The sequence below is a fragment of the Miniopterus schreibersii genome, assembly GCF_964146895.1.
Source record: "Miniopterus schreibersii genome assembly, chromosome: 4".
Taxonomy (NCBI): Eukaryota; Metazoa; Chordata; class Mammalia; order Chiroptera; family Miniopteridae; genus Miniopterus; species Miniopterus schreibersii.
Genome location: NC_138105.1, coordinates 27975602 through 27991086, shown reverse-complemented (window position 1 = coordinate 27991086; position 15485 = coordinate 27975602). Strand labels below are relative to the sequence as shown.

The 15485-nt window shown below is 45.1% G+C and overlaps 1 protein-coding gene across 7 annotated transcripts in view; it reads right to left on the bottom strand.

Annotated features, from left to right (window-relative positions):
- Nucleotides 1-3489: 3489 nt before the first annotated feature.
- Nucleotides 3490-15485, bottom strand: part of ZNF346 (zinc finger protein 346) — a 32574-nt gene continuing 20578 nt past the window's right edge. For 3 of the 7 annotated variants that reach the window (XM_081135740.1, XM_081135741.1, XM_081135743.1), the window contains 3 exons: nt 10254-10347; nt 8480-8533; nt 3490-7399 (listed from right to left, as the gene is read on the bottom strand). In XM_081135740.1, the coding sequence (XP_080991866.1) occupies nt 7312-7399; nt 8480-8533; nt 10254-10347 (236 nt within the window). In that variant the 3' untranslated portion in view covers nt 3490-7311. The remainder of the gene's footprint in view (nt 7400-8479; nt 8534-10253; nt 10348-15485) is intronic. The other 4 variants (XM_081135742.1, XM_081135744.1, XM_081135746.1 and 1 more) reach the window with 2 other exon arrangements.

The window sequence follows — 15485 nt, the reverse complement described above, 5'->3', positions numbered from 1 at the left end:
ATTTTATATGTGTGTATATATATTTAAAAGAAGTCTTTCTATGGTCCTGGCTGGTGTGGCTCAGTCGGTTGGGCATCGTTCTGTGCACTGAAGGGGTGCGGGTTGATTCCTGGCCAGGGCACATGCCCTGGTTGTGAGCTCGATCCCCTGTAGGGGGTGGTGGGGGCAGCTGATGATGTTTTGCTCTCATATCTATGTTCTCTCTCCCTCTCCTCTCTCTCTCCCGAAAAATTAATGAAAAAAAAGAAAGAAAAAGAATAAGACCCAGTTCCTGCCCTCAAAGTTTCTAGTCTAAAAGAGGAGATAGGGAGTGAAACAAATCATAATACAGCATATTAAGGGCAATGCTAGAGTGAGTACAGGGCATCTGGGAGGATGGAAGGGCAGCCAGTTCAGCCTTGGGGGTCAGTGATCTTCTCTGGATGAATGGAATCTCCAGGTTGATAGGGGGAGCTGGAGCAAGTATAAAGCAGAACTATTGGTTGTAAGTGACAGAAACCCAAGTTAAACTGACTTAAGGAAAAAGGGAATTTATTGACTCATAACTAAAAAGTCCTGAGAATGTTACCTTCAGGCACGGTTGGATCCAGGTGCTCATCAGAAATCAATCTCTTCTCATCTCTCAGCTCTGTTTTCTTCTGTGTTTGCTTAATTCTCAGGTAGATTGTCCTTATGTGTTGGCAAAGATAGCTACTGACAGCTCCAGACTTATGATTCTGATTGCCCAGTCTTGGGTCATAGGTTCCCCTGGAGCTGGGGAGCGGGAACAGTCTCTCAAAACCACAGGGTCTGAGCATGGAGCAGAGATGTTACCCAAAGGAAGAGTTAAATAAAGGCTGATGAGTAGGCCAGACATCAGGTGTGCTCCCAGACAGGTAGGTGACTAAATTAAAGCTCTCAGAGGTGTCCTCTGGAGGGAAATGTGCTGAGGGAAGGGCCAGGTGGCCTTTGGGGCTTAGAAAAAATCATCCTATTCTCTTCTGCTTTAAACCAAACAGCAAGGTCCTGGGGCTGGTCTACTTTGCCCAGGAAAAAGGGAGCCTTTTCCACCTAGTGGCCATCGAGGCCATTGCGCTGTAGCACAGACCCATTTACAGGACTGGCTGTTGCTTTGGTAGTGTGAAATTTCTGGACAAACGAAGTAGCATTTGTAGACAGGGAACCTGGGAGTGCCAGAACAGGGACATGTCTGCCCTTTATATAATGCGGGCTTGGCACAGGGCAGAGTAAGTGAGGTTGTAGGTGGACAGATGGTCAGAGGGAGAAGTTGTATTTGACGCTAGTGATTGCCCAGCAGAAGGTCTGGTCAGGAGTGAGGGCAGCTCACTTGGCAGGGGCTGCTGCGTAGGAAAGGCTTTCTTCTTTTCCTGCTCTGGGAAGAACCCCTAACTGCCCATCATCACTACCTCTTTAGGACTCCAGCCAGGAATTGTGATTTCTTCCAACTTCTACTTCACAGCATATACAGAGGCCTTAGGTCACATGAAGCTGGTGGCAGGTCTCAGACCAATGCCCAGGGAACCCAAATCTCAGACCAGTGTCCCATACACACTCCATGGCTGCTCTCTATGGGTGCATGCACAGCTCTGTTTGCACTGAGGGGTTATTACATCCCAGCGCTTGCTTTGCATCCAGCTCTGGACTAAGAGCTTTACATGCATGGTTTCATTATGTCTTCTCCTCAGGTGTCACTGGCTGCAGAGTCTGGGGCTTTTTTTTTTTTTTACAAGCAAAAGTTTATTTAAAAAGTCACAGAGGTAGAAGAAGTGAGCCATGGAAAAAGTGAGCCAGCAGGGCAGCATGGACTCAGGAAACAAGTTAGAGAGGCAACAGAAGGGCCTTTGGAGCTTAGGAGAAAGAAAGCAAAGATACAGGCTTTGAAGTAAGAAAGGGGGAGGAAAGGCGCTGGCATGAGAGAGAGGGGGCATGGAGACTGGAAGGTGACTTCTCTTTTTTTTATTTTGTTAGTCCTCCCCCGAGGATATTCTTCCCAATGATTTTTAGAGAGGGTGAAAAGGAGGGAAGGAGGGGCAGAGAGAGAGACATAGACATGAGAGAGACACATCGATTGGTCACCTCCCACACATGCCCCAACCGGGCCTCGAACCTGCAACCCAGGTACGTGCCCTTGACTGGGAATCAAACCCATGACCCTTTGGTGTGTGGGCCGACACTCTAACCACTGAGCAACACTGACCAGGGCGCCATTGATTTTGAGAGAGTGAAAGGGAAGGGGAGGAGAAAACATCAAAGTGAGAGAAACATTGATCGGTTGCCTCCCTACACACCCCGACCAGGGGTTGAACCTGAAACCTAGGTATGCTCCCCGACCAGGAGTCGAACCCATAACCTTTTGGTGTATGGGAGGACACTCTAATCAACTGAGCCATCTGGCCAGGGTCGGAAGGTGGCTCTTGCTGAAGCCTAGGGAAGAGCCACCTCAGCCAACATGTTGCCCGCCCTGCATCCTCTATCCCCTTCAGGTCGAATTAGGTTTCCAGCATTTCATAAATTTTTTTAAATTGAATTTATTGGGGTGACATTGGTTAATAAAATTCTCAGGGGGTTAACTCTATAATACATCATCTGTATATTGTATTGTGTTCACCACCCCAAGTTGTCTCATCACCATCACCCCCTTTACCCTCTCCTACCTCCCCCCACTCCCCTTTTCCTCTGGTAATCACCACACTGTTCTCTGCCTACAAGGTTCCTCCCCCCCCCTTAATCCCTTCACAATCATTAAGTCTTAATCCAGGGGGCTGTGCCAAATGCCATCTACCTTCGGACTCACCTTCCTTCCCAGGGAGATCCAGAGTTTACTTCAGACCAACAGAAACAAGTCGACTTACATAGCATCTGTCATGTGTCAGGCACTGTAATTGTTTCATACGTGGCTAATCTTTCTATTCCTACAATAACCCTACAAGGTAGGCACTGTTTCACCCTGAGGTATAGGTTAACTAGTATCACACAGCCCCACAGCGGCAGGGCTGGGATCTGACCCCTGGCTGCCTGACTCGAGAGCCCGAGTCTTTGCTACTACACTAGACTACTTCTCCACCGCTGGTTCCTCTCCGAGAGACTTTTCTTGGCCACCAGGGCCAGGAGCTCCCTCTGACGTTTACCTGCTGGATTGTATCGTGAGTCCTGGGCACTGACATCAGAGATCATTCTAGGCTAGAGAAATTCATACCTGATCTTGGGGGTGAACACAGTAAGAGGGGCCCCGATATGAAGTCAGGACCCTTGAGTTCAAATTCCTAAGTGTCACCAGATTGGTAAAAATTATAGAGACCAACACTAGCAAGTGTTGGCAAGGATACGGAGCAAGTGGAACCCTTCCACATTACAGGTGCGTATGTAGGTTGGCAGAACCATTTTGGAAAGCCATTTTGCACTATCTAGACAGGCTAAATGTACCTACCCTATGATGCAGAATTCCATTTCTGGGTATATGCATACACATGCACACCAAACAACAGACAAAATTGTCACAACAGCTTTATTTATAATAGTTCAAAACTAGGAACAACCCAATAGTCCATCAACAGCAGAATGGCTAAACTGGCACATTCATATAACGATTTACTACACAGCATGAAAAAAACGAACCTTTGATACACACAGTAACATGGATGAATTTACAGACATAATATTGAGCAAAAAAGGATGTATGACTCCATTTTAATAAATTTCAAGAGCAAGCAAAACTAAGTTATGGTGAGGTCAAAATAGTGTTTACTTCTGGGGGATACTGTCTAGAAAGGGAAACAAGAGAACCTTTAAGGGAGCTGGCAATGTTCTGTATCTTGATTTGGAGGATGACTGCCCAGAGGAATACACATATGTGAGGAGGACTCATCAAACTATACTCTAAAAATTGGCGCACATTATTAAATATATCCTGTATTTCAGAAAGTCAGGGAAAAAAATAAAATAAATGGTTAAAGACACTTTCTGGGTATGGCTGACAAGTTATTTTTGCCCACCCCCACCCAATCTTCTCCCTTAGTCTGGAGGGAACCCCACACTTTCTTCTTTTAGGGACACCTCTCTCTTTTTCAGTCAATCTGTTTTAGGTGGAGCTCACTCCTTTGCAGGCCCCAAATCAAAGCACCATTTCCCCTACTGCAGTGAACTGTTTAGGGATGGGAACAGGACCACGCTGACTAACGAGTCAGTCCCAGAATTTTTTGTTGGAACTAGTAGAAAAAGATGTTCTTTCCACTGCAGTTGCCAATCTTTTAGGATATAAGCTTGGAGCTGCCAGTGGCCATCTTGCCACCTTCTGCAGAGTCTGTGAGAGAGAGGCCACAAAGAGGAAAGCACGGCGAAATTAAATTCTTACTGATGACACTGTCAGAACCTGGGTCTAGCCATCCCTGTACTAAGATTTTTCATTAGGTGAATCAGGAAATTTCCTTTTTTTTGCTAACCATTTCAAGTTTCTTACAGTTATAATTAGAGTCTAATACACTGAGAATCTCAGGTAAAATTATGAGGTATGAGAGAGCTTGGAATATAAAATCACCAATGAACCTTGTGTGACCCAACTTGTGGGTGCTGCTGCTATCCCTGCCCTGAGTGGCTGCTTGCTCTGAGACCATGGCCCGGCCAGATGGGTGAGGCAGGCCAAGGAGTCACGTGGGAAGGACTCTGGTCCTTGTTTGAAAAGGGTTCTGGAATAGGAATCTAGACAACTGGATTCCACTCCCCATTTTGCCGCCTTCTTAGTGGCAAGACCTTGGGTAAATCTCTAAATCTCTTTGAGTCTTATTCCTTTTCTGTAAAATGGAGTATCATCAGCTAGTTCAAATGGTTGTTAGGCAGGTCAAACACTAGTTTCCCAACTCCTCCAGCTTTTCATACCCTTGTCTGAGTTAGTGCCTGCATCCTGGGCATTCCCACAGCACCCTGTATGAACCTCTGACCATTGCCATAATGGTCTTTAATAGTGGTGAGTTCCCCAAGGAAAAAAAAAGTGTTTATCCCCGAGTCCCCATGCCAACAGGGCTGGGCATACAGCTGGCAGGGACTTCTGAATCCAAAGTGGTCCTGCAGGCCAAGAGTATGGCATGGTATGGCAGCCCACCCATCACTCTGCCCTTCACTTCCTTGCCTAGCAGGTGGGCCCAATTCTGACATCCTGGGTGGCGTAGAAGGACTCTGGGAAACTGCTGAGGCAGTCTGGGCTTTGGAAGCTGGGAACTGAAAAGCCACACTGGGGGCTGTGGAGGGTCTTTTCCAGCTGGCCTAGAGCAGGTGCTCAAGACAAGTTTGCTTGGTGAAGAATGGGAGCTAAAGCTGCGTGGCACCTTCCACAGATCTGACTGCCTGAAGCTAAGGCTGGACAAAGGACTCCTGAAGCCATCAGACTCCTTTCTCAGCTCATTTCTGTGACATAGAAAAGGTTCTTCCAAGAATTACCAGGCCTATGATAAGTTCCATGGAACAAACCTATTGCTGTTTAAGAGCTGGGCAGGACAAGGCCATCTCTCCTTATGTATCCTCATTCATTCATTCATTCATTCATTCATTCATGAAACACTTCATGACACCACTCTGACATTAGGGAAGTGGAGATAAACAAGGCTAGATCTCTGCCCTGAAAGGGTTAGCTTGGAAAGAGCCACACTGGACACAGCCTCCATTTTGACCTTCCTGTCTGTGTCCTTTCCTACTCCCCTGCATTCCTTCTGTACAATCCTCTCAAGCAAAGCAGGTTACTAGTTTAAACCGTCTAAAGACCTCCATGAGGCCCTCCATCACAGGGAACGTAGATGCGTGGATAAGGTTGTATTGAGTTTAGGGTACCTGGAAAGACTTCCAAGGAGTTGCCAAACAATTTGGATGCCTCTGTCTGTCCCAACTCCTAAGATCAGTATTTAGGGCTGTGGGAGTATGAGTGGGATAAAGTTGAGGGATCAAGATACACATATTAGACCCAATGCAAAACTGCCCCAAATCTCAGATCTGTTAAGTTGCAGTCTGGCTCATGGGAGAAATTATTTAGATGCTTCAGTGACCAAGAGACAGAGCATAAGCACACACCCACACACGATACTAAAGGCATTTTGCAGGCAAGGGATAGGGAGTGGGAGGTGATGAGAGCAGAATAGGGGCTTCTTTGACCCAGTGAAGAGGGGAGGGGGGCTCTGATGGTGCCACTCCCTAGAATTCCTGCTTGAAAGATACAAAGGAAAATATATTCCCAGTGAAGTCCCAGGCTATAAAACATGGCAGAGTTGGAGAAATCTAGGTTTGGGGCCTGGGGATCACCTGATTCCTCACTGCAGAAACTTGTACCAGCTCTTCTTTCTTTACCTGGGGCCCCATCCCACTCCCTGGTACCTAGGAATCTCCTGGTGGGTGATGGGGGAGGGCTAGCACCACGGCAACCTGGGCAGGTGGTCTGCTGCACATGGGGAAGGGGAGGGCTAGTGGGGCCCATGGGCAGCAATGAATCTCTGAGCTGGCTGGCACAAGGCAGTTTGCCTTTAAGGGCACAGAACCATCAAGCAATCTTGCATAAGGGGACTTTCCCATATGACCCTGGGTCAGAGCACCTCTGACAGCAAGGACGAGAAAGGCCCTCACTGGAATTTTCCATGATCCCACTGGGTATTGAGGCCTTCTCCAGCTCTAGCTTGTCCCCAGCTGCTGCAGGTCCTTAGCACCATTCAGGAACTGTGGAGAAGGGGCAGGAGGGACAGCAACACTCTGCCAGGACTGTGGCATTGCTCCAGGAGGAGACTTCACAGTGGGCAGAAACCTGTACAACTGGCCAGGATCTGGTCCCAGGGTTAGGAAAGCCAGCACATTTTGGGGGGAGTGTCACATTAGCTCTAAGCTTCCATGTAGCAGGTACTTTCATCTGCCCTTTCCTGCCTAGGCCAAGGTCTGACATGAAAGTGCCAGGTTTCACTGGAGATGCCTAGAGCCCAGGGAGAGCTTAGCTGTTCAGCTGCAAGGACTGGACCAAAACTGACCTACAGAGGAAACATAGGACTGGGGCCTCATGACATACAGCCCAGAAGGACCGCGGAAGGAGAAAGGCCATCCTCTAAACTACCACCCTGTGAGAATTCAAGTCCTCTAAAAATCCCTGCTTCCCTTGTCCTGACTTACAGGCCCATTCCAAAGGGAAGGAGCAAGGGTAGATTTGCCTGGTCCAATCACAGGCTGCCTACGGCCCACTCCTGCCTCAGGCCTATGTAAGAAAGGAGGAAGAGGGAGCCAAGGGCGGACCATGGTCATGGGAGGCTGGCTCATGGCTGGTTCAACCTGGGGTGCTGGACAGAAACACCTCTAGTCTTCCAAAGTAGTTGAGTCTTTCTGAATGGGTTGTCTTTGCATTGGAATCTGGCCCAGGGGTGATGCCATTGTTTTTGGTGACCTGTAGTTTGAAAAGAAATAAAGGCACAGGGTCAATCTGTGGTGGTTGTAATAGTGCTCCAGGTAGCTTATTTTAATGATAGACAGTTCTTCCAGGCCTTGGAGTGACAATCAGGACAGCTCTTTTACTAAGAGCAACAACATGCTAGGCACCTTGCTTCCAGTATCCTATTTCATCCTCATGGCAATTATGCAAGGGGGTAGGAAATAGCACCCCCATTTTACATATGAGGGAACTAAAGTTCAGAAAGTGTAAGTGACCTGCCCACAGTAAGCTTTTAAGTGTGGTAGATTCAGCCCAGCCCATGTCTTCCCACTATAGCAAAACATTTATTCTGCCTCCATGGCCCACAGGACCTGAATGGTACAGAATGACCATTTTCCCCTTCATGTAGAATCTACAATGGCTCTCCTGTCACTCTCCATCGCACTCTCTGGTCACCTAGCACCACTTGGTGCTGTCTCATTTGTTTACAGATTTGCTTCTACCACCAGAGGGGGAATCCTAAGGAACAGAGAACAGCTTTTTTTTTTTTCCAATGTTTAAATTTTTTTTAATCCTCACCTGAGGACATTTTTTCCATTGTTTTTTTTCAGAGAGTGGAATGGGGGGGAGAGAGAGAAACATTGGTGTGAGAGAGACAGATACATCGAATGGTTGCCTCCTGTATGCGCCCCGACTGGGACCAGGACAGAGCCTGCAACTGAGGTATGTGTCCTTGGCTGGAATCGAACCCACGACCCTTTTGTCTGCGGGCTGACGCTCTAACCACTGAGGAAACCGGCTAGGGCAGATCTTGATTCCTACTGTAGCCTCAGTGTCCAAATCAAGGCCTGACACATAACAGGTGCTCAATAAATATTTGTTGAGTGGACAAAAGCTCATCTCTAATAGCTCCCTTATTGGTGCTAGCACTTAAAATGCATTCCCTCTAACCTTCACATCATCCCAGAAGGTGAGGATAATGGGCTCCATTTAGAAGTGGCAGGGCAAAGTGAATGGGCTTTGGAGTCAAAGAGGTTTGAAACCTGAGTTTAACTCCAAGTAACTATGTGATCCTAGGCAAGTCACCTAACCTACCTGACATTAGGTTTCCTTGGGCTGTAAAAGGGCGGTCCTAATTCAGAGCTGCTGCTGTGAATTAGATGAGATTGAATTAGGAGTTCAGTAAATTGTAGCTATACTCTTACAGAAGAGGAACTGGAGGCTCAGAGTGGTTTACTCTGGCCCAAGGTGACACAGCTGAAAAGTATAGGAATAAAATAGTAAACAACACTAGCATTTTCAAGTATGGGTAGCCCCAGGACAGGGCTCTGGCTGGCTCCAGATTGTCTGTGAAATTGCCACCAGTTAAGGTGTCACAAGCTGCAGGTATGCTGAAATAGGATTGAGCCCGAAGCTGGGTTGCTGGAGCTTTTTTCAAGTCTGTATCTAAGAGAAATCTCAAGAGTCCTCCCAGTTAAAGATATATCTACAAATAAAGAGAAAGACCATCTGCAGCATGGGACAGGAGATTTAAAGCAGAGTAGAAAGGACCAAGGACATTTTTTTACTCTAACACTGTTTCTACCTCCTTTAATTCATTCGGCTCTGTGAGTAATGCAGAACCAAGTATCAAAGTCAAAGCTATTACTTCAGCACAATTGCCTGCCTGAAACTCAGTTTCCTCATCTGCAGAATGGGGATAATTCCTACCTCAGAGGTTATGTTGTGGCACACTGTCCATACTACACAGTTTTTTCTGAGAGAAAGGGACAAAATGACATAGGCCCTCCCCGGCCAAGGCCTAACTTCATCTCATGCGGTGCTACAACCTCTCTGTCAGCATGAGGCCCCGGAGGAGCATGCTACATGTAAACCAGATAAGCCTCAGGGTTTTTTTTTGTTTTTAAAAATATATCTTTATTGATTTCAGAGAGGAAGGGAAAGGGAGAGAGATAGAACATCGATAATGAAAGAGTCACTGATCAGCTGGCACACCCCCTAGTTGGGATTGAGCCTGCAACCTGGGCATGTGCCCTGACTGGGAATCGAACCGTGATCTCCTAGATCATAGGTTGATGCTCAACCGCTGAGCCATGCCAGCTGGGCTAGCCTCAGTTTGAATTACAGTTCTGTCTCATAGGTTCACTTTTAATGGTGGTTGCCTTTATCTGTAAAATCAGAATAATGATCCCTTTTCCCCAGGGTTGCTTGAGAATCATCTGAGAGAGAATTTGCTTGGTATATGGCCTACAACAGAACAGGTGCTCAAAGAATGGCAGACATTTTCAAGATTACCACCAACAGGCAATTCTCTGTTTACCTCTTCCCTTCAAAGAATTTATCACAATTTGTAATTATTGGTTGTTTACTTATATTTTGTCTCCTATCAGAATTAAGGTTTTGAGAGCAGGGACAGACTGGATCTGTCTAGGCTATCACTCAGGGTGTTCAATAAATATTTGATTAATGAATGAAAGAACCTGGTCATACTTTGTAATGATCTGTAGAGGGAGCTCTTGCCACATAATTGATGGTAGTGAAGACCAGGGTCTTTAGGCCAGTGAAAAAAAGGCTTCCCTAGTCAGATTGCTATAGGCCAGGAAATCCAAGTACTCTTAGAAGGCCACCAAGGAAATTGTCTATGCTTCTCTACTGAAACTTTCAGGCCAGGAGGGGAGAAAGCTGGGGAGAAGCTGATGGGAGGAAAACTTACAGAGGAGACACTTCTTTCTGTTAACTGACTGCTCTTCTGTTGACTGAGAAAAAGCTGCCAGGGTTCCCTTTTAGCCAAGTAGTACCTGGCTTTGTTCTGATTCAGAGCCCAGAGCTCCTGCTGCAGACCCTTGAACTTCAAAGAATGATTACTCACTGGTTCTTGTGTTTGAAGCCGCTGACATGAGCTTGGTACTGTTCTATGGAGTTCAGCACTATCTTACATGTCTTGCATGGGTAGCCCTTCCCGGCTGAAACACACATAAAAGCCAAGATGCTTAGTTATCCAGTAAGAAGGGACCTGGACACTGCTGCTTTTGACAGTGCATGCAAATGTACTTCTGAGAACAGAGGGGTGGGGTGAGGTCAGGTGGTTAGCCCTGATGAGAATCCCAAAGACCTCCATGCTCAGGGGGCATATGCTATGCGTCTATGTGCTCCCTAAGGATGGGAACCTCTTCTTTCCCCTCTGTGTCCCCAGTTCCAGTGTTGAGCTTGGTCCAGAGTAGGTGTCTGTTGAGTAAATAAAAGATTGACAGAACAAAGAGGTGACATTTGGTGTAATTGTCTTTTCCACCTTGACTGTGCTAAGTGGCCTCATTAAAGATGCCCTCTGCCCAGAGATCTCTTAGAAGGTGCCACTCTCCTTGGGCTTGCAGAAACAGTAATTAATGAAAATGCCTGCTATGAAAATCAATGTTTTTCTACCTTTGGGCTCTCAGATACCTTGTCTCACTTCCAGGGCTGCTCCAATGACAAAGTGGCCTTTCTCCACATGGTCTAGCAGAGAGTTATGAGCAGAAGCCAAGATATGGGGCTGGACTCCTGCCTCTGCTTTCATATGACCGTGGCTGGCTCCCTCCCCCTTTCTGATCCTCAGCTTTTCTCAACTATAAGCCAATGATATTATACCTCATAACCATAATACTTATAATAAAAAGCAGCTATTATTTACCAAGTGCCTGATATAGGCCATGCACTTCAACATGACTTCATGAGCTCTTCTGGCTCTGATACCTTTTGAATCATCTGCGGCCCTAATGTGTCAAAGCTCTGCAGTGAGATCACCTAGGCTAAAATCCCAGCTCTGTCATTTCCTACCTGTAGGACCATAGGCCAGTTACTTACTCTCTCTGAGATTTGGTTTTCTTATTTGCAAAAGTGAGGCTTCTCTGAAACTCAGGTTTCTTATCTATAAAATGAGGTTAATATTGGTATCAACCTTATGAAGTTATTGTATAAAAGCATTTGGTACATAGTAAGTGTTCAACAAATATAAGCTTTTATCACTATTATTATTTCACTCTTATGGGTTCCATGAGTCATGCTGGCAAAGAGATGGAGAGTATCTTTTAACCAGCCTTTCATGGCAGCTGCAGCTTCTGAGAACACCAACAATCTCCTCTACTCCAATAAGCGAGCCAATATTCCCAGCTGTTTGTTTCCCTTGTATCTTCACTTAAGGGGAAACTTCCTGCAATCAGATTTCAGGTCCTTTTTAGACATTTAAGGCAAGAATTCGTGGTTCAGCACTAACATGGGGAAGATGCATAATGGACTAGTAGAACCACCCTGCCCCCAAGTGGGACCTGGGGCTGGTGTGGGGTGACAACCACCAAAGGTTAAGAGTCACTGACACCCAGATTACAATAGCCCATTCTTATTATCTACTAAGCACTAGGTACCACACCAGAACTTTGGATATTTACGTCCTTGAATTCTTACAACAACCCTGCAAGATAGGTGGTTATCTCCATTTTTCAAATCAGGAAACAGGCCCAGAAAGGTTAAGCGGTTGACCTGGGGTAAGAGCTGGGTTTTCCCCTCTGGTCGTGAAGCCCGAGCCCGTTCTTCATGTCTCTGAACTCTTCTATGTCCCTTGTGAGGTACAAGACCTCAACACACTATCTACTAACCTGTAAGCTAGATTCAAAATTGTTATTTGACATATCATTTACTGATCTGTAAGCTAGATTCAAAATTGTCATTTGGGCCCTGGTGGGGTGGCTCAGTTGGCTGGACTGTCATCCCGTACAAGAGGTTGTAGGTTTGATTCCTGGTCAGAATACATGCCTAGGTTGCAGGTTCGGTCCCTGGTCAGGGATTGTACAGGAGGCAACTGATCAATGTTTCTTTCTCACATTGATATCTCTCTCTTCCCCTTCCCCTCTCTCTAAAAAAACAAAAAAAAATTCAATAGGCATGTCTTCAAGTGAGGATTAAAAAATAAATAAAAGAATTAAAATTGTCATCTGGGGAATTGCAGAAATCATTGATGCTCTAAAAAAATGAGACTTGTCCAGTACCCACTCATCAATTTTCATCTGCTTTTCATTTAACATGTCTGATATTTTGGTTTACTCATGTGACTTTATGAAGTATAAGTCACTAGAGCTGATTTTTAAACATCTGGCTTATTTGGAAAAGCACCTATAACACCTTCTTTTCACTGCTAAGCCTTGTTTCTCCATTTCCTTGCCTTTCAATTATTTTGCACCTATCACACCACACAGACACACACACACAAACACGAACATACGCATGCACAACCTTTCCAAGGCCAATGGTGGCTTCCTTGTATCTAAATTTAATGGACAAAATGGATGCTTATGAGGCCTCATTGTATTTGAGCTCTCAACAGCATCTGAAGACTGGTGATGCCTCTCTTCTTCAACATCTCCCACCCTTGGCTTTCAGCATGCACACTCTCGTTTCTGTCCTCTGGTGGCTCCTTCTCTGTCTCTTGCTAACTCCTGTTTGACCTCCGCCATTAATAGTGGCATTCCAGAGGGTGTAATATTTTTTTTTTAATTTTCTAATTATTTTATTTTTAATTGTGGTAAAATACAACAGAAAATTTACCATCCAAACCATTTTAAGTGTACAATTCAGTAATGTCAAAAGATAGGTCTGGTTAGAGAAATTTGTGCTTTCATCATGTTAACGTATATTCATTATTGTGCAACCAATCTCCAGAACTTTTTCATCTTGCAAAACTGAAAAGTCATATTCATTAAACAACTCCCCATTCCCCTAACTCTGGCAACCAGCCACCATTCTACTTTCTGTTTCAATGAGTTTGATTACTCTAAATATCTCATACAGGTGAAATCATACAAGATTTGTTGTTTGTGCTTATTTCACTTAGTATAATGTCCTTAAGGTTCATCCATGTTGTACCATGTGACAGAATGTCCAGAGGGCTCCATCTCAGGTCCTCAGCTCTTTTCTCTCTAAATTCTTTAAGGAATCATAATCATTCCCTTGACTTCAATTACCACTTATTGGGTTAAAATATATGGAACTACCAATATTTAATAGTTTCTGACCTACCAAAGTGGCAGTATCTCTAACTCAGACCTCTTGTTTGAGGACTTGACCTATATATCCAACTGCCTCTTCAACATCTACTTCTCATGGGCATCTCAAACTCAAGCTGACAAAACCTGGTTATCCACCAAAATGCTTACAACTAAATCTGGGCACCATCCTTGACTGTTCCCTTTCATTCATCTCTCATATTTGATAGCTAAGTCCTTACAATTCTACTTCCTAAATACATCTCGAATCCATCCACTTCTGCCTTCCCCACTGCTACCTTAGTCCAAACTCCTGTCTTCTCCAGCATGAATTACTACAATAGCCTCACTGCTGTTCTTTCTCTACTACCCTTCCTCCCTATTTCAAACCATTTTCCACTTTGTAACAGAACGATCGAATAATGCTTAAACTGTCAATGTTTTCCCAGTGCTCTTAGGATAAAAGCCCGAATCCTTAATATGACCCACAACGTCATGAATGGATACTTGCTTATCTCCCCACCATCATTTTGCCTCACATATCCCCCTTGCCCTCTGGGAAGCCTTCCTTGATCCCTGCTCCCTCATATTAGGCTATCTCCATAGTAGCCCATTTATTTCCTGTTCTAAAGCTTGTCACACTTGTTATTTGCTCAATGCCTATCTCCTCTATAGACTCTAATTTCTATGAGAACTTGGACAATACCTCATTTACTACCATATATACAATGCCTGGTATATATTAGGAAAGAGATCAACAAATATTTCTTGACTATATATGAATTTTAAAGGACCTGAAAACCTGTCCTAGGTATAGGAGTTGAAGAAACTGAGGGATCAGCATGGGGCAGAGAAAGCGGACCTGTTCTGTATAGGACGCAAGGCCAGAAATAGGGAGAGAAAGTGATGGGGTGAAGCAGAGGACTGCAGTAACCCGGAGGGGATGCTGAGTGCTCTGGAGGCTGGAAGGATTTGGCTGCCTGAATGATATGCAGGTTTTAGTTTTAGATTTTGGGTAAATGAAAGAAATGTGAGCCTGGAGTACAAAGCAAACTCCAAGTCTTGTTTGATCTGCTTGGTAGATGCACATCTACTCCTGGTGGGAGAGACCTAGATCTTCTGGGTCATCTCACATTTGACACAAATTGTCATGAGACACTTGCCAGAAGCCCTACGGAAACTATTCTCTGGACCCAAGACAGAACTTAACCTGTTTCAGTGCTGGCTCTGCTGCTGCCTAGTGTAGGGCCCAGGACAAATCACTTCATCTTTCTGATTCTAATGTCTTCATTTGTAAAATGGGGATAATAAAACTTGCACAACAGAGTTGTTGTGAGGATTAAATCAGGTAATTACATGTGAGAGCATCTAGCCTAAGGCGTGGAAAACAGCCATTGGTAAATGTAGGATGACTGACTGACTGACTGAAGGAATGAACAAACAAGCTTTGACTGAATTGAAGCCAGCAGGGAAAAGAAGTCCAGCCACTACCAAACCTAAATCCTTTGCTAAGGCAGAACCCCTGTCAGTTGAAGTCACTGCCTGCATACTTTAGGTCAATATCCCACCTCTGTGTGTAAGAAGGGGTCAGGATGAGCTCAGAAGCTCTGCTGATGACCTGTACCAAAAAGCCTTCTGCTAAGTACACTCAGAGCTGGAGGCAGAAGGAAGGTTTGGAGCCAGACAGAGATAGAGACCTGTACTGATGTCACTGATTAACATCAGGTCATATCATCTGTATGTCCTTGAGCAAGTCACTCTGAGTCATCTTTTTTATTTGTGAAGGGGGAAAACCATGCCTATTTAGATAAATGCTGTGGGGGATTAAATTATAATGTATATATTAATATAAAGGGGCATGTGATGCCCCTACTCCTCTGCCCAGGTTTTCATGAAAGATTTTGGCTGACCTTTAAAGTAGATGCCTTAAGCAAGAAAAAAAGATCAAGGCTACAGTTCTAGGATTACGTATGTAATTTAGACACATGGAGGAGTGTAGAAACAGAAAGGAGCTTTGGCTTGAGATAAAAGAACAGAATTGATACAAGATAAGCAGCCCAAAATATTGCAGTGCCTGAGTCCTGCCAGTA